The sequence below is a fragment of the Diceros bicornis genome, chromosome 22 (assembly GCF_020826845.1).
Source record: "Diceros bicornis minor isolate mBicDic1 chromosome 22, mDicBic1.mat.cur, whole genome shotgun sequence".
In the NCBI taxonomy this organism is placed as follows: domain Eukaryota; kingdom Metazoa; phylum Chordata; class Mammalia; order Perissodactyla; family Rhinocerotidae; genus Diceros; species Diceros bicornis.
The window spans coordinates 53700310-53725067 of NC_080761.1; the positions used below are offsets into that span (position 1 = coordinate 53700310).

A 24758-nucleotide genomic window follows, 5' to 3' on the forward strand; every position below is an offset into this window, starting at 1 on the left:
CTCCCATACTGCCTCTGAGAAAAGGTTTGCCAATTTAGTCAATGACACAAATAGAATGCTCAATTTTGTACCAGGTACTGTGCTTAGCATTTTCCTTGGATTGTCTCACTTCATTTAAAATAATAATACAAACAAATTGAAAAATATGTAACATTAAATATTTTATACAAATAGGTCTTGTTAATTGAAAGCCATTCTAAGATTAAAGCACTCTTCACAGGCAATGATGCTTATAATTCAGATATTCTCTATTTCAGAGTATTACTTCTCCATATACTTGGATTTTCCTATTACATTCCAGGGACATACCTAGATTAATAATGAGGAAAAGGAGATGGCCTCGATGCTAACAGTAAAGGAGCACCATCCAACTGTACCAGAATCAATGACATTTCCTCTTTCCTACTATATACACTACCTACTTTTTAAAAACAAGGTTCAAAATCCTGAGGTTTCCTACAAATGAGAACATTAAAGCATATGTGCTCCCCTAATTTCCGTAATTCTAAACAAGGTAAACAAGAGTTCCACAAAACTTACCTGCACTACTTGTTTCTGTAGCTGTGTCGCCTGTGTCGATGAAATCTGTGTTTTTTCTCGTGCACCTCGGGACCGGTCACTGCTCACCGAAGTCATCATATACAGTATATACAAAATAATGTATGTACAAAATAGAAAATCTGTAAGAAAGCAGGCATGGTAAGCATAACTTCCAAGTCACAGTAAAAAGCAAGGATAAAACTCAGGGATAAGGAGGAAACATGAAATAAAACATAAAGGTTCTCTAGGATACAAATTCTCAAGAAACAACCTGTTAGGATATTTAGATTTTTCCTGGCAGCTCTTAAGTCAACTTTATTAATGCAACCTAAAAGTCTATATTAACAGCAATTCTAAACAAAAATCTCAATACTACCAATTTTAATCAGCAATTATTTTACCACTATATGTTATTATTACATGTAGTTTTATCTGCCTCTTCCCATTTGCAGTTAGTATTTAAACCCAAAGGCAACATTGTGCCAGTGAAGATTTTGCCTGGCAACAATCCAATTCAATATGGAATGTCTAGGAACAAGCTATGCCTAAAGGCAAAAACCACTTATAAACAATAAATCTTCCAAGGAAACAAAAAGAATTGTGCATATAATTTTCCTTTATTTATTCAACAAATATTTATTGCATAGCTACTAAGTGCCAAGCATGTAACTAAATATAATATGCCATTAAAACATGATTATAATAATCATGAAATATCACTTCACACCCATTAGGATGGCTATTACAATGAAAAATTAAAAAAGAAAACAACAAGCTTTGGCGAGGATGCAGAGAAATTAGAACCCTTGTATACTGCTGGTGTGAATGTAAAATGGTGCAGCCACTACGGAAAACAGTATAGCAGTTCCTCAAAAAAATAAAAAATAGAATTACCATCTGATCCAGTAATTCCACTTCTGGGTATATAGCCAAAAAAACTGACAGCAAGGTCTTGAAGAGATATTTGTACACCCATGGTTATACCAGCATTATTCACAATAGCTAAAAAGTGGAAGCAACCCAAGTTTCTATTGACAGATGAATGGATAAGCACACACAGGGTGTATACATACAACTGAATATTATTCAGCCTTAAAAAGGAGGGAAATTCTGACATATGCTACAACATGGATTAAGCTTGAGGACATTACGCTAAGTGAAATAACCCAGTCAAAAAAGGACAAAACTCTATGACTCTACTCATATTAGTTACCCAGAATAGTCAAATTCATAGTCAAAGTTGAATAGTGGTTACCAGAAGCTGGGAGTAGAGGGGAATGGGGAGTTACTGTTTAATGGGTATGGAGTTTCTGTTTGGAAGATAAAGAGTTCTGAAGATGGATGGTGGTGATGGTCATAAAATCATGTGCACGTACTTAATGCCAGAGAAATATACACTTTCAAATGGTTAAAATGGGCCGGCCCCGTGGCTTAGCGGTTAAGCATGCGCGCTCCGAGGCTGGCGGCCCGGGTTCGGATCCCGGGCGCGCACCGACGCACTGCTTCTCCGGCCATGCTGAGGCCGCGTCCCACATACAGCAACTGGAGGGATCTGCAGCTATGACATACCACTATCTACTGGGGCTTTGGGGGGAAAATAAATAAATAAATAAAATCTTAAAAAAAAAAAAAGGTTAAAATGATGAATTTTGTTATGTATATTTTACCCCAATTTAAAAAAATAGTGCAGCAGTGCCTTAAAAGTTTACTTTCCAACCTAAAATTCTACACTCAGCAAAAATACCAATCAATGTGAAGGCAGAAACAAGTTGTGTTCACATACATAATATCTCATAAACTCAGAAAGCTCCTGGAACAAACAAAACAAAAACAAAAGCACAAACCAAGAAGCCGTTTGCAATTGACACCACGAATTACCTACCAAAATTCATTCACAACATACTATTTTTCCCTTGTCATCCATCTGTAAAGAGGGTGAAAGCTAAATACTCAATTTCTCAGCCTCCCTTGTAGCTTGGGATGACCACGGGCCACTTTTCTAGAAAATCATCTAAATATTCATAGCACCTTTATTCAAATTCCAGAAAACTGGAAATAACCCAAATGTCCTTCAAAAGAAGAATCTGTAGCACAGCCATACAACTGTTATTGTTGCTATTACTCAGCAATAAAAAGCTATCAACTATTGATGCACACAACAACATGGATGAATCGCAAATATATTATGCTAAGTGAAAAAAGCCAGACTCAAAAGGCTGCATACTGTATGATTCCACTTTTATGACATTCTGGAAAAGACAAAACTATAGAGACAGAAAACAAATCAGTGGTTGCCAAGAATTGGGGGATAACAATGGGGTCCAACCCAGGAGAAAGGCGGTTCCCCCAAATGACAGCAAAAAAATATCAAGATGACAGCTGTGTAGGAAGCCTATAGAGCAACCAAACCTAATGGAAGCAGGACAAGAGAGGGCTACCAAAGAGATGCCTCCAAGAAAATGTTTTTGACCATCCTAAGAAGTTAATTTGCACATATGAAATAAAGTACAGAGATTAACCATCGGTGGGTACAGAGAAATCTAAGCAACTGTGGAAAAAAAAATTAAGTCCAAAAAAAAAAGGCAGCATGGCTCAACTGTGAGTAAAATTTATATGGTTATAATAATATGAACAGTGAAGACTGATCTAAGCAACAATTATTACACAATACCGGGGGGACAGAAGAGAAGGAGAAAGTATAAATATAAACTGAGAAAACGGGGGGAGGGGAGGACATAAATAGCAGAAGAAACAGCTAAGAGTTCAAAGTGACTGCCTCTGGAGAATGAGATCCGGAAATAAGTCAGAACAGGGCAGGAGATTACTGTGGACATACAGAATTTGTTGAAAAACAGTAACTTTTTATTCAAATTTACTATGTGCTGAGCACCTAGCTAAATGTTTTAGATACGTTATTCCCTGTATTCCTCAACAACACTCTATAGGAACTTGGCATAATCCCCATTTTAAGAACCAGAAATAAAACTTGGAAAGACTCCACACAGACCAATGAGATGTAACAGAGTGAGTCTTAACTGTTTATTTCCTGGGGTACAGAGCCTACAAACCAAACTAGATACTAAATCACAAAATAACTGTTGCCTTCATAATCCTAAACTAGTAAAATAGTGGCAAGAGGCCAGGCTGGAAGAAACATAACTCAGGAAAACAAGCCACACAGCATCAAGCTGTAGACAACACAGTCTCCCAAGCACAAGACCTGTAGCTAGAGGCACTACAATTTACAGCCCGTCTCTAGCACGCCTCACCATTTCCCCAACTTTTCCTGATGTCATATAAATTCAGGAAAATAGCAATGTTGAACAACATAAACATTTAAAATAACATGGAAGTAAAACTTATTATATTTTCAAGGATTTTAAATCATGGCTTGAATCAAATGTCCACTGGAACTCTACAATGGGTATTGTAGAAATCACTGACGACCACTGGGAGTACGCTTTCGCTACAGTGGTGAGGAAAACGCCAAGGTGAGCGAGGAAGAGAGACAGCACACTAACCGTACCTGCAAGAAGAGGTGGTAGCTGGAAGGTGACACAGAGCATCTAAGAGGAATTTTGCAAGGACGAGGTACACAGCAAGTCTAACACACTGTAAGCCCATGAGGACAAGTAATTAGATCTGTCCTGCCACCTCTGTTCTTCCGGGGCCTAACACGGGGTATGTGCTTAATTTAATAACATATATTTACTGAAGAAAAGAGGCCTATCTTCAATAGGCACATGAAAAGATGTTCAACATCACTAATCATCAGGGAAACGCAAATCAAAACAATACTAAGATATCACCTCACGCCCATTAGAATGGCTATAATCACTATAATCACCAAGACAAAAAACAACAATGTTGGAGAGGTTGTGGAGAAAAGGGAACCCTCATACACAGCTGGTGGGAATGCAAACTTGTGCAGCCTCTATGGACAACGGTATGGAGACTCCTCAAAAAATTAAAAATAGAAATACCCTATGATCCAGCTATCACACTACTGGGAATCTATCCAACGAACCTGAAATCAACAATCCAAAGAGGCTTATGCACCCCTATGTTCATTGCAGCATTATTCACTATAGCCAAGAAGTGGAAGCAACCCAAATGTCCCTCAACTGATGACTGGATCAAGAAGATGTGGTATATATATATATACAATGGAACACTACTCAGCCATAAAAAAAGACAAAATCGTCCCATTTGCAACAACATGGATGGACCTGGAGGGCATTATGTTAAGTGAAATAAGCCAGAAAGAGAAAGAAAAACACCATATGATCTCACTCTATGTGGAATATAAACCAACACATGGACAGAGAAAACTGTATTGTGGTTACCAGGGGCAATGAAGGTTGGGGGTGGGCGCAAGGGGTGAAGGGAGACATGTATATGGTGATGGACAAAGAAAAATGTACAACCAAAAATTTCAGTTATAAACTATTAAAACATCAATAAAAAAAAAAAGAGGCCTATCTTTAAGCTGAGGAGGAGATAACTGAGAGGCAATGAATTGATAGCAATAAAGGGAAAGGATTCACTTGGACAAGAAGAGGGATCCCTCTCCTGAGTCTAGCAGAATGAAGAAAAGGGCAGGTATGGCAGCAGCTAAACTTTTAGAGATTAGGAAAGACAGCCAATGGAGTCTGTTGTAACGATCTTTACTTTTTTAGTAAAATAGACAGACATCTGCAGAGGACAAGTACTAGATGAGGGAGGAGGGTGGAGGAATGTAAGAATGCGGCAAAGGTTTGTAACAGTTACTAAGTGAGTATGCGAGGAAGCTGACAGAGAACAAGTAAAAAGAACTGAAGAGTGACACTGAGGATCCCAACTGAAAGCAGACATCTCCAGTATGTAGTGGCACCAATCCACGTTACCATGAAAGCAACTGGAGTGTCAAAAATTCAGGATCACAACGTAACTGAATAATCAAAGATGAGGATTAAGATAAACAGATCCCTTGTTGAAATATCCCACAAAATAAAAAGGACTTGAGTTTTAAACTAGAAAGAGTCCATTTATTCAAGGCACAGGTGAAGAGCTGCTCCTATCTACCTCTAACACTGGCGCCTTTCCCATAAGCTTCAAGCTTCAGCACATATTTGAAAACATTCCTTCCTAAAGAATGCTCTCCAGCTTATTACAACCCTGGCTGCCAGATTCGTATTTCACAACCTCACTAAAGGTAAAGACGACATTTTAAAATAATGTTTCTCTGGCCGGCCCCGTGGCTTAGCGATTAAGTGCGCATGCTCCGCTACTGGCGGTCCGGTTCGGATCCCAGGCGCGCACCAACACACCACTTCTCCGGCCATGCTGAGGCCCGGTCCCACATACAGCAACTAGAAGGATGTGCAATTATGACATACAACTATCTACTGGGGCTTAAGAAAAAAAAGGAAGAGGATTGGGGGCCGGCCCGTGGCTTAGCGGTTAAGTGCGCACGCTCCGCTACTGGCAACCCGGGTTCAGCTCACGGGTGCGCACCAACGCAACTAGAAGGATGTGCAACTATGACATACAACTATCTACTGGGGCTTTGGCGGGGGGAAGGAGGAGGATTGGTAATAGATGTTAGCTCAGAGCCGATCTTCCCCCGCAAAAAGAGGAGGATTAGCACGGATGTTAGCTCAGGGCTGATCTTCCTCACAAAAAAAATAAATAAATAGAAACTCGCTAAAACGGTGCTTTCAAATTTAAAAAAAAAAAGAAAAAAAGAAATAAGGCACAATTTTTGAATAAAGAGACTAGAGGACCACAATACTGGAAATCAACAAGATTTGTGCCGTTAACACATACTCATCTTATCCTTTTCTCAAAACGTGGCTCATGAAATCAACCCTGGATAAATCTGACTAACTGAGCAGAAAAGAGAAGAACTAAAAGTTCAAGGCTTGTCCTGGGCTAGTTCTGTGGTCAGAAAATATTTATGGAAAGAGGTTAAGAATTACAAGTATCGGCACATTAGAAACATCCTAATGGGTAGAATAGAGCCATTCCTAGCAAAGCAAAGCACACTTTTAATATTTAGAACTACAAACTCATTATAATAGTAGCAACTGCCTTTGTATTATCAGGCACTCCAAGAACCAATTTAATTCCAAATTATCACATTATCTGCGCAAGGCAGGTACTACAACATCTATTTTATAGGTGAAGAAATAAACCTATGACAAAGACCCACAGCAAGTAAGTAAGGGAGCTGTCATGCACAGGTCCATCTGGATGCCAAAGTTTGGAATCTTTCCACTATTTCACACATTCTGGCTCATTAATAATTTCTCTTTAGAAAACTGTGGACCCAAGACATTTAAAACAATGCATCCAACAGTTGCACAACAATATGAATGTACTTAACGTTACTGAACTGTACACCTTAAAATTTACGTTACATATATTTTACCACAATTAAAAACAAAAAAAATCAGGGGCCGGCCAGGTGGCGCAAGCGGTTGGGTGCGCACGCTCCGCTGCGGCGGCCCGGGGTTCGCTGGTTCGGATCCCGGGCGCGCAACGATGCACTGCTTTGGCAAGCCATGCTGTGGCGGCGTCCCATATAAAATGGAGGAGGATGGGCACGGATGTTAGCCCAGGGCCGTCTTCCTCGGCAAAAAAAAGAGGAGGATTGGCGGATGTTAGCACAGGGCTGATCTCCTCACCAAAAAAAAAAAAAAAAAAAAAAATCAATGCACCCAACAGTTTCGCCCACAATTACTACCAAACAATTAAAGAACAAGTAATTCTAATTGTTCAGAAACTACTCCAGGACCAGGCCAGTGGCATAATGGTTAAGTTCAGCACACTCCAATTCGGTGGCCTGGGCTCGTGGGTTCAGATCCCGGGCACAGACCTACACCACTCATCAAGCCATGCTGTGGAGGCGTCCCACATACAAAATAGAGGAAGATGGGCACAGATGTTAGCTCAAGGATAATCTTCCTCACCAAAAAAAGAAAGAAACTATTTCAGAATATTAAAAAAAGGCAAAACATGAGTGAAAATATGAGAATGAAATAGCCTTGATACTAGAACCTGATAAGGACAGTATGAGAAACAATAATTATAATAGAATCCAGCAATGTATAAAAAAGAAAATACATCATAACCATGTCCAGAATATCCCAGGAATAAGGTTGATTTAACAAATGAAAAATCATTTTAAAAAATCACCAACTTTACAGAATAAAGAAAAAAATTTATGATCATAAAAGCATCTCAATAGAGAAAAGGCATTGCTAAAATTCAACATTCACTCAAAATAAAAATTCTTAGAAAACAAGAATACTTCTTTGACTTGATAAGGGTATCTACAGAAACCTACAACAAATATCACATTGAAAAATCAAATGTTAAAAGCATTCTTCTAAGATGACAAAAACAGACAACAAAAAACGGGAGTTGCTCCCATGATCGCTTCTATTTAACACTGAATTGGAGGTCACAGCCAGCACACTATGACAAGTAAAAGACACGAAGATTAGAAAGTAATCCTTTTAAAAGATCACACTTCCCTAATTGTACACAGAAAACCATAAAGAATCTTCAGATAAATTATAATTAATAAGCTTAGCAAAACTTCTAGATACTAAAAAAAAAAATGTACAAAAATTAAGTATACTTATATCCCAGCTAACAGAAAAAAATATATATCAATTTCTAAAGAAATTGGCAATACTGAATAGCTATAACAGAGGCAAAGCAGAAAATATTTATTATCTGACTCTACAGAAAAAGTGTTTCAACCCTTATTTTAAAAGGTTCACTCTTCGGGCCGGCCCCATGGCTTAGTGGTTAAGTGCACACGCTCCGCTGCTGGCAGCCCAGGTTCGGATTCTGGGCACGCACCAACGCACCGCTTCTCCAGCAGTGCTGGGGCCGCGTCCCACATGCAGCAACTAGAAGGATGTGCAGCTATGACAGACAACTATCTACTGGGGCTTTGGGGGAAAATAAATAAATAAAAATAAAATTTAAAAAAAAAAGGTTCACTCAATAAAAGTGTTAACTCTCCCTCCACTACACATTCAACTTAATCCCCATCAAAGTTCTAACAAGGTTTTATGGTCTCAAACTCGACAAGCTGATTCTAAAATTTACATGGAGAAGTAGTCAAGAACAGCCAAGATATTCCTTAAAGAAGAAGAAAAAAAAAAGCACAGGACTTCCTTCCAATCAAGGATTATATTGCTACAGTAATTACAACAGTACAACATGGGTACAGGGACAGACAAAGTGGCCAGAGGATCAGAACAAGACACCCAGAGAGAAAGGCAGGCATATACAGATATGATTTCCAACAGAGATGGCAGTGCATGTGGTGAGGAAACATCAGCTTTAAAGAAGTGAAGTCGTGAGCCGGCCCCGCGGCTTGGCGGTTGGGTGCACGCGCTCCGCTGCTGGCGGCCCGGGGTTCAGATCCCGGGTGCGCACCCACGCACCACTTCTCTGGCCATGCTGGGGCCGAGTCCCACATGCAGCAACTAGAAGGATGTGCGGCTATGACATGCAACTGTCTGCTGGGGCTTTGGGGGAAAAATAAATAAATAAATAAAATTATAATAAAGAAAGAAGTGAGGTCGAAAGAACTGGTTGACTATACTTAAATTTTTTTTATTAGACCACACATTAAAAAGTCAATTTACAGGTATTTTAACAATATACAAAAAGCAAAATTATAGATTTCAGAAGACAACAGGCAAATTTTTTCACCATGTATAAAGGAATCTTTACCTCATGATAGTTACGGTTTTCTTAAGAGACAAAAAGTGCAAAACATTGCAAAGATTATGGGCTGGCCTGGTGGCTTAGCGGTTAAGTGCGTGCACTCTGCTGCAGTGGCCTGGAGTTCACAGGTTCGGATCCCGGGCGTGCACCAATGCACCACTTGTTAAGCCATGCTGTGGCAGCGTCCCATATAAAGTAGAGGAAGATGGGCACGGATGTTAGCCCAGGGCCAATCTTCCTCAAGAAAAAAGGGGACGGTTGGCATCGGATGTTAGCTCAGGGCTAGTCCTCCTCACAAAAAAAAAAAAAAAAAAATTGCAAAGATTAGTAAATAACTTTAAAAACTTCTGGGGGCCGGCCCTGTGGCTTAGCAGTTAAGTTCGAGCGCTCCGCTACTGGAGGCCCGGGTTCGGATCTCGGGCGCGCACCAACCCACCGCTTGTCGGGCCATGCTGAGGCGGCGTCCCATATGCTGAAGCAACTAGCAAGATGTGCAACTATAACATACAACTATCTACTGGGGCTTTGGGGAGAAAAAGGGGAAGAAAAAAAACAAAAAAACTGTTCAGAAAAAGGCAGCTAACTGTGAAAATATAAGCCACAAACTGCAAAAATTTTCATCAACATACATTCAACAAGAATTAGTATTTAGATTATATTAAGAAATACTATAAATCAAGAAACAGAAAAGAACCCAATAGAAAAACCAGCAAAAGAGTTGATCAGAACTTCATAGTAGGAAACTAATATAGCCCATCAATGTATTAAAAGATGACTGACCTCAATAGTAGACAATGAAAATTTAAATCACAATGAGATGCCTTTTCAAAACCCCCAGGGTTAGCAAATACAACAATACCAAGTAATGGTGAGAATGTAAAAAAAAAAAGAACTCTTATCCATTGCTGGTTTGAGTGTAAAATGATATAACTACTTTATATGAGTCTGGCGTTATTTAATAAAGGTGAACATGTATATACCCTCCAATTTAGCAGTCCCACTCCCTGGCATATACCCTCCCAGGTACATATACCTCTAGCATATCTGTCCCAAGAGACACGTGCTGGTATGTTCAAGGAAACAATACAGGGGCTGGCCCGGTGGGGCAAGCGGTTAAGTGCACGTGCTCCACTGCGGCGGCCCGGGGTTCCTTGGTTCAGATCCTGGGCACGCACCGATGCACTGCTTGGCAAGCCATGCTGTGGCGGCGTCCCATATAAAGTGGAGGAAGATGGGCACGGATGTTAGCCCACGGCCAGTCTTCCTCAGCAAAAAAAAAAAGAGGAGGATGGGCAGATGTTAGCACAGGGCTGATCTCCTCACACACACACACAAAAAGGAAACTATACAAACATTGTTTTCAATATATCCCTACCAAGGAATATTATAAAGCAATGAAAATAGATAATCGCTACACACATTGGAAGAACCTCAGGAAAACACTCTAAGGCAAATTTAAGAAGAAAACAGTCACTAAGAATATATACACTATGGTCACATTTAATATTCAAGAAACATACAAAATTAACAACATATTGTTTATGAAAATAGGTGTTAAAAATATAAAGGAAATAATAAACACAAAATTCTGGTTAGGGGTTAACTTTGCCTAATTCACAGGTTGGGACTGGGAAGTAGGCCTAGGAATTTCAAAAGATAATGATATTTTTTTCTTAACTAGGTGATGGTACATGGGTATTCTTTGTCTTGTTCTTTATATTTATACATATTTTATAAATATCAAGCATTATTGATTATATACACTTTTTTCATATTATAAAATCTCTGAAATCAGAATACATATTACAATCAGCAAAATCTGAGATTAAGTATTCTGTTCTATGTACTCAATATTTAATAAAAATTTGAAGTAACGTATACTTGAAAAACACTGCCTTAAAAAAGAACAACCTGGTGCCAGCTCCATGGCATAGCAGTTAAGTGCACACGCTCCACTGCTGGCGGCCCAGGTTCAGATCCCGGGCGCACACCGATGCACCGCTTGTCAAGCCATGCTGTGGCGGCGTCCCATATAAAGTGGAGGAAGATGGGCACGGATGTTAGCCCAGGGCCAGTCTTCCTCAGCAAAAAGAGAAGGATTAGGGGCCGGCCCCGTGGCTTAGCAGTTAGGTGCTCGCGCTCCGCTGCTGGCCACCTGGGTTCAGATCCCGGGCGCGCACCGACACACCGCTTCTCCGGCCATGCTGAGGCCGCGTCCCACATACAGCAACTAGAAAGATGTGCAGCTATGACGTACAACTATCTACTGGGGCTTTGGGGGGAAAAAAATAAATAAATAAAATTATAAAAAAAAAAAAAAGAGAAGGATTGGCATGGATGTTAGCTCAGGGCTGATCTTCCTCACAAAAAAAAAAAAAAAAATCTGCCCTGATAAAATTCTCAAACACATGAAGTTTCAGGACCATTTTCATTTTTGGCATAATAATCTAGAGGTATAAAGGCAAATAATTCAAATAGGATAGATCACACTAACAAGCCCTTAAGTTTCCATCAAAGTCCATTTAAAATATTCCTAAACAGGCTCCAAATTTCTAGGATTATAATTCCTGATACTCTTTATACATTTATTTTCCTTTGAATTCTACAGTACTTACATGTGTGGGAGATCAAGATTTGGCCACCCTGAAATCTATCTCTTTACCCTGATTGTTTTCTCTGACGGACATTTGACCTCCCCCACTAACCGCCTAAAGAATTTGACATAGAAGATCTGTAATATAATGTAAAATAGATGTTACAATAGAAAAGGCACCAACAAGCCCATCTTATCAGAAGTTCTGTCTCTCTGGCCACATTCTCTGGATGGCCCTGCAAGGAGTTGCCAGACAAATGTTTACATTTATAAGGGAAATCTCCATTTGTAAAGGTATCTCCCTCTCTGTATTGGGAAGAGGGGGGGTGACCTCATTTCTAAAAACTTATCAATGTGGAAGGTGAGGCCTTAAATCTGCATAATAACCTTACTCTTATTTACGGCGCTTTAGTGGTAATCTCCTGTAACTGACTCCCCCCACCCCCAACATCCTCCTTTGTCTTTAGCTGAAGATGGTATTTAAGACGAGAATTTCTGCTATTGTGTTGAGAAACGCAGTGTTCCTGGTTTCTCCCATGTATACATGTTATTAAACTTGGTACTATTTTCTCCTGCTAACCTGTCTTGTTAATTATTTGGCCAGCCACAAGAACCTTAAGGGAAAGGGCAGAGGGGGTTTCTCCCTCTTCCCCCAACACATGCAATTCATATTTTAGCTATTTCTTCTATATTTCACTTGCCTTCCTAATCTTAATATCATAAATGAGACCAAAAACTCATTTTATTTTGTTTTGTTCCCCTCGCTACTCAGTAGCTGCCAATAAAAGACACATTTGATAAGTGTTAAAACGACATGCTGTAGAAGCTGGTAACTTTTAGAAATGAAGACTGACCTAAGAAAGGCCAAATCATAGCAGAGGCAATGATTCCAAAAAGAACAATAAATGGAATGCTGTTTTCTCAAACAATCAGTTATGGTGATCTCAAAGCAAGCATTCACATAATGCGGAACAATGTTTCCCTATTTACAAATCTTATACATCTCAAGTTAATGAAATGACATTATACTAGCATTTCTAGGTAGCTTTTGGACCTGCGTATCTTAAATTAAAACAGAGAAGACTAGGGGTGTCGGCCCGGTGGCGTAGTGGTTAAGTGCGTGCGCTCCACTGCTGGCGGCCTGGAGTTCAGATCCTGGGCGCACATGACACACCACTGGTCACGCCATGCTGTGGTGGTGTCCCATATAAAGTGGAGGAAGATGGGCACGGATGTTAGCTCAGGGCCAATCTCGCTCAGCAAAAAGAGGAGGACTGGCATGGATGTTAGCTCAGGGGTGATCTTCCCTCACATACACACACACACACACCCTAAATAAATAAATATTTTTTAATATAATTTTTTTTATTTATTTATTTTTTCCCCCAAAGCCCCAGTAGATAGTTGTATGTCATAGCTGCACATCCTTCTAGTTGCTGTATGTGGGACGCGGCCTCCGCATGGCCAGAGAAGCGGTGCGTCTGTGCGCACCCAGGATCCGAACCCGGGCCACCAGCAGCGGAGCGAGCGCGCTTAACCGCTAAACCACGGGGCCGGCCCTAAATAAATATTATTTAAAAAAAAAAAAAAAATAGAGAAGACTAACCATAATTCAGTATACCAATTCAGGCATCACAAGGAAAATTATGTCCCTGAAACCTATTTTAGCTAGAAAAGGTTTGACAAGTTTTTTTCTGAGTTAGCTGTCCTGATATTATTTACTTATTTTCTCAATAGGTCTTCTGTTAACTGGAATGCTAGATAAAGGCCTCAGGCATATTACTGCACTGCCTTTTACATACAATGTAACAGCAAACAACTAATTAACCAGAATATCTCACATGCCCAATAAGCTAGCTTAAAACTTTTTAATATACTTGAATCTGCCTCTCAGTCAGTATGAATACCTTCTTTGCATTCTTTTTCAAGTTTAACAAGTTTGAGATTTTGTTGGTTTGGGTTTATTGTTTTGGTTGTATTATATGGAATAAGCTTAATTGTTTTGTCATTATTATTTTTAGAGCTTTCTCTGAATTCAGTGTTCTCAGACACGAATAAATAAATACACATGAAGAAGTACACTTTTTCCCCAACTGTGAAGCAACATACAAATGTAAAACATATTAGTATTTCTGAAGTAAAGGGATTACTTGATTATTTCTAAAATCACCTTGAGCACTAATACTCTGTAATTCTAAGAATCTAAAGGTAAGCACCCAATCAAAACCTGCCTAGTTGAGTGGTGCTCCTAGGGTAAAACCTTAAAAAACAAAAATCATTTTTGGTTTACTTACAGATCTCCAAACAGTTCTGTTTATCTATTGAATTATGTGATCCTTTTCTCACTCATCTTTTGAACTGTTTATTCCTCAGTGCCCTCATTTGTGAAATAAACTAAATACATTAAATATAACAAAACGAGAATTTCCTCTCACAGGAGTGCCATCTGGTGATGAAAATCTGCATGTACAGAAATAAACTTAAGCCAAGTTGAATGGATGCTAAGATTGAGTTTTCTGATTTACAAAAAAGACTTTTAGTCTTAATAGCCTTGCTACTACAACGAAACATTTTGATGTAATGTATCTGAATCCTCACTTGTCAATCAGGAAAACATAAACTCTTTTTTATGTTTCAAACTATTAAAATTTTACTAATTCACTGCCCAGAATAAACATTAAGACTTTATAAATCATCAATCCTAAATCCACATTTGATGATGAATAGGCGATGAGGCTATAAATAACGGTCCCAGTTCCATGGCTGAACCAGAGTAGCTGCTTTGTGAAACATGAAAAGTACATTGCTTACTTTACGTTTAAATACTGTTGTTTGGAAATAACCATTTTTCTCTTTTAATTAAGGTTTACTGTTCTGGGTTATATATTTATAAATTGTTTCTACAAAAGGACTTTGGCATAAATATTGCGAATACAATACTTGAAAAAAAACTTAAAAAAAAAAAAAATGATAGCCCTGGAACATGCTTCTATGGATGCTTGCTTAAACAAATTCAAACTAGCTTATTTTCTGTCAATATGGCTCTCCACTCTAACACTGAAATGTCAGAATAGCTGAATTCCTGTTCATAAAAAAATGTCTTATTGCTTAAGACGTTCAGCAAAAAACTTCCAGAGATAAAACTCGGAGTTTACAGAGCGAGCACAGGGGGAAAAAGTGTTACCATGATCCTCTGGAAAAACAGAGCTTAGAAACACATCAGGTTAACAGGATGTAAGATTCAGACAAATTTTATTAATTTCACATAAAACTTCTGGAGACAGTGAATCCATAAATCCAGGTAACAGCATAAGTTACCAAAATAATTATCAACACCCTTAAAAACTGTTACCCCCAATGAATTGTGAAAATGAATAGGGCATGGAAACTACACTATAAAAATCAAAACCTTTAACTAGCATACTGTCATACGGGGAAATTCCATGTCCTCTTTTCTGGACACAGAGCCATGTGTAGTAAACAGGAATGCTTCTGCAATAAGCATCCAGTTGCCAGACCACAGGAATTCAGTTTACACTTGTGTTCCATCCCCTCTATCACTCTCCACCCCCAGGAGTTCTACTACCCTGGAACAGGTTCCAAGAGAATTCTTAGAATAGAAACAGACAAGAGCAAGAGATTCTAAAAATAATCCAGCAGAAACTCAAAGATACGTATCTCAGGTTCTTGAGCTGCAGGAAGTACCAGGTTATTTCAATCTATCCAACCAAATTTTAAAATCCATATTTACCTCACCCCATTCACAGTAAATTAAACATATGATCGATGTTAACACAGGTGAGAATCGCTACTATATTTTCAACCTCCTTAAAAACAAAATCAGCAAGATAACATATAAAGCTTCCTAGATTATTTAATGTGCAAGAATGGTCTAAATTACTTATAATACTATAAGGAAAGTAAATCAGCAGAATAAACCAACTTGATTAAACTACAAAGACTTTCTCTATAGAAGGGACATTTTAAGACAATGTTTTATTGACTGCTATTTTTTTCAAGGACTTTTCTTTTTTGAAGATGAGATATCTCAGTGAAACAGCTGCATTTTCACGAGATTCCAGAGTTCAGAATGAACTGAAAATGGCTGAGTTAAAAGCCACCTGCACTTCTATTAAAGCTTACATAAGCAAATACCTCAAATTCATCACAAGAGGATCCTAACTTAAAGGCATAAAACAACACTGTTGGGTAAAACTTTATCTAAAAACCATGTAATATTATCCCTAAAAAAAAAAAACAGGGGCACATTTGATCATTCTGAAAACTTACAGAACACTTGATAACATGCTGAGAACTGTGAAGGCTCTGGTGAAAGCACCAAAGGGCTTTATCTAAGACAGTATCACTAAGTGTCAGCACTGGAAGATCCCTCTAAAACCAGGGGTTCACGCATGGTGCAGCATATCTCACCGACTGCATCAAAAAAACTTACATTCCAGAAACAGCAAAATGAATGTTTTTTCAAACAGAATATAATTAACCCAGACAACATGAATTACCTAATCAGCTAAGGGCTCAACTACTAAAAACAGAATATACGATTTATGTTCAAGAAGCAAGTCTCCATCAAGAATGCTCACAGAGACGCTGTTCACCCAGTCGTGAAGCTCATGGTGCCAGGGCTATCTTAGACTGGAAAGGATGGGTGGGGGTCCTTCACCTATATGAAGGACTCATTCACTCATTCCCAGAAGCCTAAACCAATAAATAACGATAATAACAACAGCAGCAAGCACATACTGTTTACTACGTGCCAGACACCACGCAAGTGCTTTATATACATAGTAGTAAGGCATTAACGTTCCCAACAACACTCTGAGGTACACACTAATATTACTCCCATTTTACAGACAGGAAACTAAGACACACAGAGATTCACAGCTGGTAAGTGGTAAAGCCAAGATTCAAACCCAGGCCATCTGGCTCCAGTCTGTGCTCTTAACCACTGTGCTAGGCTGCAAGGCTAACTGTTCAACTACAAGTATACAACAGACTCCACCTCAGCTTCCTCTTCTTTAAGACAGCATAACTACTGCTGGCAACACCCGCATAGCTCATACCTGATGCGAAAGATCCAGCTCTGGGTCAGAATCTCACCTAGCTTCCCAGCCTTTCAGATACCCATAGGTGGTCCCTTGGCTCTATACTGTAATGTTTTTGTTACCGGTTCTGTTTTTTATTTTTGTTTAACTTCCAACCTGTGTTCTTGCTTTTTTCTATTAAGAAAATACCCATTCATTCTCAATCTTTTTCTGCAGAGGAAATTCATTTATTTATTCCTGCAGAGAACAGGACTGGTTTAGATTAAGAACCACAACTGATTTGAGAGGCCCAGAGCAGCCAGCAAGATGAAGTCTACATCCCCAACCCAGGAGAGAGTAAGGCAGCTAGAGTGCCAATGAACTCGAGTATGAGACCCAATTCTATGCAGCTAAACTTCTTGTGCCCTGCATGCCAGGAGCTGACCACGCTGACACTTTCATTCTCCACAGCTGCTGAGGGCAGGGTCAGGCCTCACTAACTCGCCTCCACCCAGGCTTGGCTGACAGGGGAGCCATAATGTTGTCTGCTGTTCTATGCATATAATATGCCCATGGAAAAGATGAGTGCTGGGGAACTCTTGAACACCACAGGACATCAAAAATTATTTGGGATAAGTCATATCTCTCTTTCAGGTTACCTAAGGTCAGAGAAGAAAAAGTATTTCATTGCCTATGGCTGCTTCCGTACATCTGTCCCACTCCTAGGCTGCTAACTTCTTGGAGCTAAACCCTGTGTTTTACCCAAGACCCTAGCTCAGCAGCCACCTTGCCCACCAAACCCTTGAAAAATCTAGCATTATTCATGACCAGTCTTAACCTCTTCTTCTAGTAGCCCTTTCTCTCCCAAAATAGGCCTATACTATATAGCATTTCACAAGACCTATCAAGTTATAAGAATACCGTACTTTTCATTTAGATTACATTCAAACAAGCACCCCCCAAATAATACCAAGATGATAACCTTCATTAGACGGTTTCTACTTCACAGACAAGGATTAGTAAAGGGTCTGTTTTTTAAGTTAAAAACACTTAGACTATAACTGGATTAAAACAGAATTTCTATAAATTTCTATAAATCTATAAATAAATAAAATTTCTATGAATCTTACCAGAACATAACATTAATGGCTTTCTCATAAATCCAGTAATAATTCTTGTTAAACACACACACGCTTGTTTTTTTTCTTGCTCTCCTTATATCAGATTCTGTTCACCTTCCTAGTATTATTCTCTGGTCTTGCTCCCCCAGAATTTCTACCCACTCACATATATAGTGGGGCACAATGACAGTCTGCTTTCTGCTTTCCATCTCCATTTCTGAAACCTTCCAAGCTCCTCACAGGCTCTGGCAATGAGGAATTACCAGATAATTATGCTATTATCTCCTGCACAGTGGGCCTGAGGAACCAAGTTAAGGAGGTAGCCCAGAAAAACTGCTACTCTATGAAACACTAGAAGGTCTCAATCCAGGTTTGTCAGTATACTCATTAGCTAAACGTGCCATTCTATCTATATCCAAATGTTAACAGTGATGATTTCTCCAGAAGCATCAGGAATTTCTTATTATCAAATAAAGTTTAAGATCTAGAATAGTGGATCACTATCCATCACCATCACTGGTTGCACAGTATAATCACTTAGGCAACTTCTAAAAAATGAAACCAGGGGCCAGCCCCGTCGCCTAGTGGTTAAGTTCAGCCCGCTCCACTTAGGCTGCCCAGGTTCGGTTTCTGGGCACAGACCTACACCACTCATCGGCAGCCATGCTGTGGAGGCAACCCACATACAAGACAGAGGAGGACTGGGCCAGATGTTAGCTCAGGGTGAATCTTCTTCAGGAAAAAAATTAAAAAAAAAAAAAACATAAAAAACAGATCCTATTAATATTAGAGCTGCTCACAATAAGACCTAGACATCAATATTCTTTTTAAAAATCCTCCAAGCAGTTCCTAAAAAGTTAAACATAGAGTTACCATATGACCAAGCAATTCCACTCCTACATACCCAAGAGAACTGAAAACATATGCTCATCCAGAAATGTGCACATGGACATTCACAAGAGCATTACTCATAATAGCCCAAAAGCAAAAACAACCCAAATGTCCATCAACTGATGAACAGATAAACAAAATGTGGTATAACCATACAACAGAGTATTAGTCAAGTACTAAAAGGAATAACGTTTTGATACATGCTACAACATGGGTGAACCTTGACAACATGCTAAGTGAAAGAAGCCAGTCACAAAAGACCACATATGTAGACTGTATTATTCTATTTATATATAATGTCCAGAACAGGTAAATTCACAGAAACAGAAAGTAGATTAGTGGTTTCCAGAGGACGGAAGCAGGGGAGAATGGGCAGTAAATGCTAAGGGGTACGGGGTTTCTTTTTGGGGTGATGAAAATGTTCTAGAACTAGTGATGTTTGTACAACCTTATGAATATACTAAAAAATCAGTGAATCGTATACTTTAAAAGGATGATTTTTACAGTATATAAATTATATCCCAATTTTTTTAAAGGCTCTCCAGATTCTTTTTTAAACTTTTATTTATTGATTTATTGATTGATTTATTGATTGATTGATTTATTTTGTGAGGAAGATCAGCCCTGAGCTAACATCCAGGCTAATCCTCCTCTTCTTTTTGCTGAGGAAGACCGGCTCTGGGCTAACATCTATTGCCAATCTTCGTCCTTTTTTTTCCCCAAAGCCCCAGTAGATAGTTGTATGTCATAGTTGCACATCGTTCTAGTTGCTGTACGTGGGACGCGGCCTCAGCATGGCCGAAGCGGTGCGTCAGTGCACGCCCGGCATCCAAACCTGGGCCGCCAGTAGCAGAGAGCGCGCACTTAACCGCCAAGCCACAGGGCCAGCCCCTCTCCAGATTTCTAATGTGCAGCTGAGATGTCAAACCACTACTCTGAAACAGTGGTTCTCAAAGTGTGGTGTCTAGACCAGCAGCAGCAGCATCATTTGAGAACTGGTCAGAAATGTAAATTCTCAAGGTAACCCCAGACCTACTGAATCAGAAATTATGTTTAAACAAGACTTGATGCATGCTGAAGTTTGAGAATTGCTGCCCTCAAAGAACCTTGGATGAAAATTTTGATCCTGTGTGGTTCAAACTGAAAGATGAGAAAGCTGCAAAAAGCATAATTTTACTTTTATTATATTACCCATAAAAAGTCATACGGTCATTAGACAAAGTTCCAAAAAATACTGCACTGTGGAAGAAAATAAAACCACCACCTATAGTTCCACCACCCCAAAATAACTACTGTTAATAGTTTAGTGAATATCCTTCCAGCGTTTTCTATTTGTTTTGCCTCATTGTGATCCACTAGAAATGGCTGTATCATGCTTGTATCACAGAACATTAACGTATAAACTATTACATAAAGGCAAGGTAGCATTATAATGATAGCACTTCAATCACCCTGTTCAGCTGAGGAATCAGGCATTATGGGAATATGAAAAAAAACTCACTCAGGAGCCAAAATGGTTTTGGTTCCAACCCTTTTTGATATTAATGGCTTCTAAAATGCAATACAAACTTCTCTTCCTTGGCAAATACAGTACAATAAACACAATTTAACTTTTTCTGATTCTACATGAGTTATTGTAAGCATGTGATGGGTGACGTGGGAAACGACCAATCTGAATCTATTCTAACTCCAGGACATACCTAGAACTTGCTTTCCTAAATAATTCATCGTATCATCGTCTTTCTTGTCCTTGGCCTCTTTCTCAAAAGGGGCAGCATTTACGTATCTGCATGACTTCGGGGCAGCATAGTATGGCTACTTTCCAAAAGTAATTTCTGAACCCAAGGACAATGCAAACTTTCAAGTCTTTTCCTTGTCATTTATTTTAAAATCATCTGCACTGTTTTTAGTCACTGATTCACTGTCTTTTTTTTGGGGTGGGGAGGACCTTTCCACCCCAAACCTTATACAAAGTAAGCCCTCAAACATTTCCTGATTTTCAGCAGGTTGCAAAATGACTTCTATGCTAGCTTGAGTGATTAAGGGACAACCTTACCCACCTGCAAGCATCCACTGATGTTAAAATGTATTCTATCAGGCACCAAAAAAAGAAAAGAAGGAAAAAGAGGGCCTATTTCCTGGGTATTAACAAAATGTGGTAAGAAATTGCGAACTGAATGTTCCCATCTCAAATTCTCCTATCCCTAACCCTAGTTTAACATGGCTCTTCCCCAACCACGTTCAGCTACATTAGTCCCCACCTATCCTCTCAAAAGAGAATCAAGTCTCAAAGAGTCATTAGAACAGGAAAGATTTAAGGCCAACGACAAAAGTCTTAGTCTATGATAAAGACTGAGACATTTTAATAAATTTTTTTGTCTTCACATCCTCACTCCCATTCTGCCCCCACTCCCCAGCTCCGCATCTATCAGAGTAACATTAACTTCTCACCAGCTGCTCCGTCCCGAGGCCTTCATAGGGAGGGGAGAAGCAGGAAAGTCACCTCCTCCCTTTGGCTTATTTCCTCTCCCTAAGACCCAGTAAGCGTCAAACTAGAGGCTAGTCTACCTCACCTTCGTGGGTATACAAGTTCAATAAGCCACATCTTTCTTTTAGTCCAGTCATACTGACCACAACCAGTCACATAGAGTCTTTGATTCCTGATACTCTGGGCTAAGACATCATCTAAATCATCATGTCAGTTTAACTCTTGCTTCTTATTTTCAAGCACAGAAAAGCCCTAACAATACTCAACACAGGAAAATCTCCAACCTCCAAAGCATGAAAAGAACTTCAAGAAATATCCCATACACAACACTCAAAATGTTACCTAGTTCAACTCATCATCACTTGAAAGTTTTAATCTATTATCTCACATTAATTTATTGTTTTGCTTTTTGGGTAAAGAGGCATCTCTGTGAACCACTTTCCTAGTAAATTGGATATTACTGCTAAAAGTGATTAAATCCCAACTATACCTTCACAACAGACAAAACTTCTCTTTTTTTTTTATAAGGAAAATCAGCCCTGAGCTAACATGCGATGCCAACCCTCCTCTTTTTGCTGAGAAAGATCTGCCCTGGGCTAACATCCATGACCATCTTCCTCTACTTTATATGGGATGCCGCCACAGCATGGCTTGACAAGCAGTGCATCGGTGCGCGCCCGGGATCCAAACCCACGAACCCCGGGCCACAGCAGCGGCAGAGCGCGAGGACTTAACCACTGCGCCCCCAGGCCAGGACTCTCTTCAATTCTTACTGAAGACAGAAAATCTAAAACATTTCAAGTTATTCTCATTTTTCACATCTCTGCACAAACTATTTTAGTGTGTGTGTGTGAGGAAGATCAGCCCTGAGCTAACATCCATGCTTAATCCTCCTCTTTTCGCTGAGGAAGACCGGCTCTGAGCTAACATCTATTGCCAATCCTCCTTTTTTTTTTTCCCCCCCAAAGCCCCAGTAGATAGTTGTATGTCATAGTTGCACATCCTTCTAGTTGCTGTATGTGGGACTCGGCCTCAGTATGGCAGAAGCGGTGCATCGGTGCGCGCCGGGGATCAGAACCCGGGCCGCCAGCAGCGGAGCCCGAGCACTTAACCGCTAAGCCACGGGGCGGCCCTGCACGAACTATTTAAACATTTGGCACTCGATTATTACGGATACACAAATATTTCAAAACTGATTTGTAAAAGTTCAGTATATCCGTTAGTATGCTATTCCGAGACAGCTATATCATCTCTAGCTATTACTATAAGCCAAAAATACACATAGTTTTTAAGTACTTCAGACCCACTGTTTTTCATTATAGTTCAACTTTCCTCAAGAATCCAGGATATAAAGTCTTGAGTTGTTTGTGCTTTTATTCTAATGACATCCTTATTACTATGCCAAAAGCAACTTTTAAAAAAATGTGTTACCTGAAGAATGTATCTATCAAAACATAGTCATACAATCCATTTAAATGTTAACACACCTGTCACTTATGCATCAGGCTCAGTTTTCATTCAAATACCAAATACAAAATTCCTTAATAAGGAAATCTCCTACCACTACTACTGAGATAGTAGATTTTCCTTCTCACAAGTACGCATATAAAAACCTGCTTGGGCCGGCCCCGTGGCTTAGCAGTTAAGTTCGCGCTCTGCTACTGGCGGCCCAGGTTCAGATCCAGGCGCACACCGATGCACCGCTTCTCCGGCCATGCTGAGGCCGCATCCCACATACAGCAACTAGAAGGATGTGCAACTATGACATCCAACTATCTACTGGGGCTTTGGGGGAAAAAAAAGGAGGAGGATTGGCAATAGATGTTAGCTCAGAGCCGGTCTTCCTCAGCAAAAAGAGGAGGATTAGCACAGATGTTAGCTCAGGGCTGATATTCCTCACAAAAAAAAAAAAAAAAACCTGCTCAACTATCCTCTACATCCAGATTAATCTCAAAAACAAAGGCTTAGAAAAATTATCTTCCAAGCACTCTTGGAAACTGCATGTTCTATCTCGTAAGCAACAACTACTTAAGCTGTATTTCTCAAAACCAGCACACTCACTGCCACCATTTCCTCACCACACATCTCCTGAACTTTCAGTCTGGTTTCCAGCACCCTATCACTCCAACAGAAGGAAAAATGCAATTCCTAAGGTCATCAATGAACTCTTTCTCATCGTCAAGTCTTCTGTTCTCATTCTTTCAGCTGTCTCTGGCATTCAACACACTTCGTAACTTTCTTCCTTTGGCTTCTCAGACACTATACCATCATAGTTCTCTTTTGTTCTCAAATCCTCGGCAGCATCACATCCTTCTCTCACCCCTGAAACATAAAGTTGTTCAATTCTTGAGCACAGTCTCCCTTCCCACAGAAATTTTATGCTCTACTGGCATCAATAATTACCTTCAACTTCAAAGCAAAAGCTAAAGACCATGTGTCTCCAGAGATTCAGCCCACATCTAACTGCCTACTAGATACCTACACTTAAAACAGAATTCATCCAAAACCACCTCATTCAAAGACTTCCAAAATTTTCCAAATGACCAATATTCTTCAAGTGTTCCAGAAATCAAAACCTTTAAACCATTCTTTTCATGCCACCATTTCTTCCCATACCCATTTAAATCATAAGCGATTTAAGCCCTTATATCTTAAATATATATATATACTTAAGGCCTAATGCCTTCCTTTACAGTCTCTGTGCCATCGACTTAGTCTAAGTGCCTGAATTAAGGGTCATTGTCTGTACTTAAAGCCTCCTCGTCTTCAAAGAAGAGGTTAGGTAGCCTTGTCCAGTACTAGTTTTGAAATGTCATTCTATCACAGACATAACCCAGGAGCTCTAAGGTACCTTTATCAACTACAGTATCAATAATTGCCTCTGGGCTGGCCCCCGTGGCTTAGCGGTTAAGTGCGCACGCTCGGCTACTGGCAGCCCAGGTTCAGATCCCAGGCGCGCACCGACGCACCGCTTCTCCGGCCATGCTGAGGCCACGTCCCATATACAGCAACTAGAAGGATGTGCAGCTATGACATACAATTATCTAATGGGGCTTTGGGGGAAAAAAAGGAGGAGGATTGGCAATAGATGTTAGCGCAGAGCCGGTCTTCCTCAGCAAAAAAAACAGGAGGATTAGCATGGATGTTAGCTCAGGGCTGATCTTCCTCACAAAAGAAAATAATAATTGCCTCCTCTCTACTTCACTGAAACTTCATCCCCTTATTTACCTGTCTGAACTATCTTAATTGTGAAACTGATGCCAAAGTGGACTGTTTAATCTTCTACAATACTGCTAAAATCCATCAACTCCTGTTCACAAACCATCAACTCCTCAATATAAGCTCTTTGT

The 24758-nt window shown here is 39.7% G+C and overlaps 1 protein-coding gene across 5 annotated transcripts in view; it reads right to left on the reverse strand.

Annotated features, from left to right (window-relative positions):
- The window catches only part of UBAP2 (ubiquitin associated protein 2), a 119460-nt gene that overhangs the window by 87341 nt on the left and 7361 nt on the right, over nt 1-24758 (reverse strand). For 4 of the 5 annotated variants that reach the window (XM_058565977.1, XM_058565974.1, XM_058565979.1 and 1 more), the window contains exon 2: nt 541-680. The exons of the other annotated variant lie outside the window; for it this stretch is intronic. In XM_058565977.1, the coding sequence (XP_058421960.1) occupies nt 541-639 (99 nt within the window). In that variant the 5' untranslated portion in view covers nt 640-680. The remainder of the gene's footprint in view (nt 1-540; nt 681-24758) is intronic. 5 annotated transcript variants of the gene reach the window in all.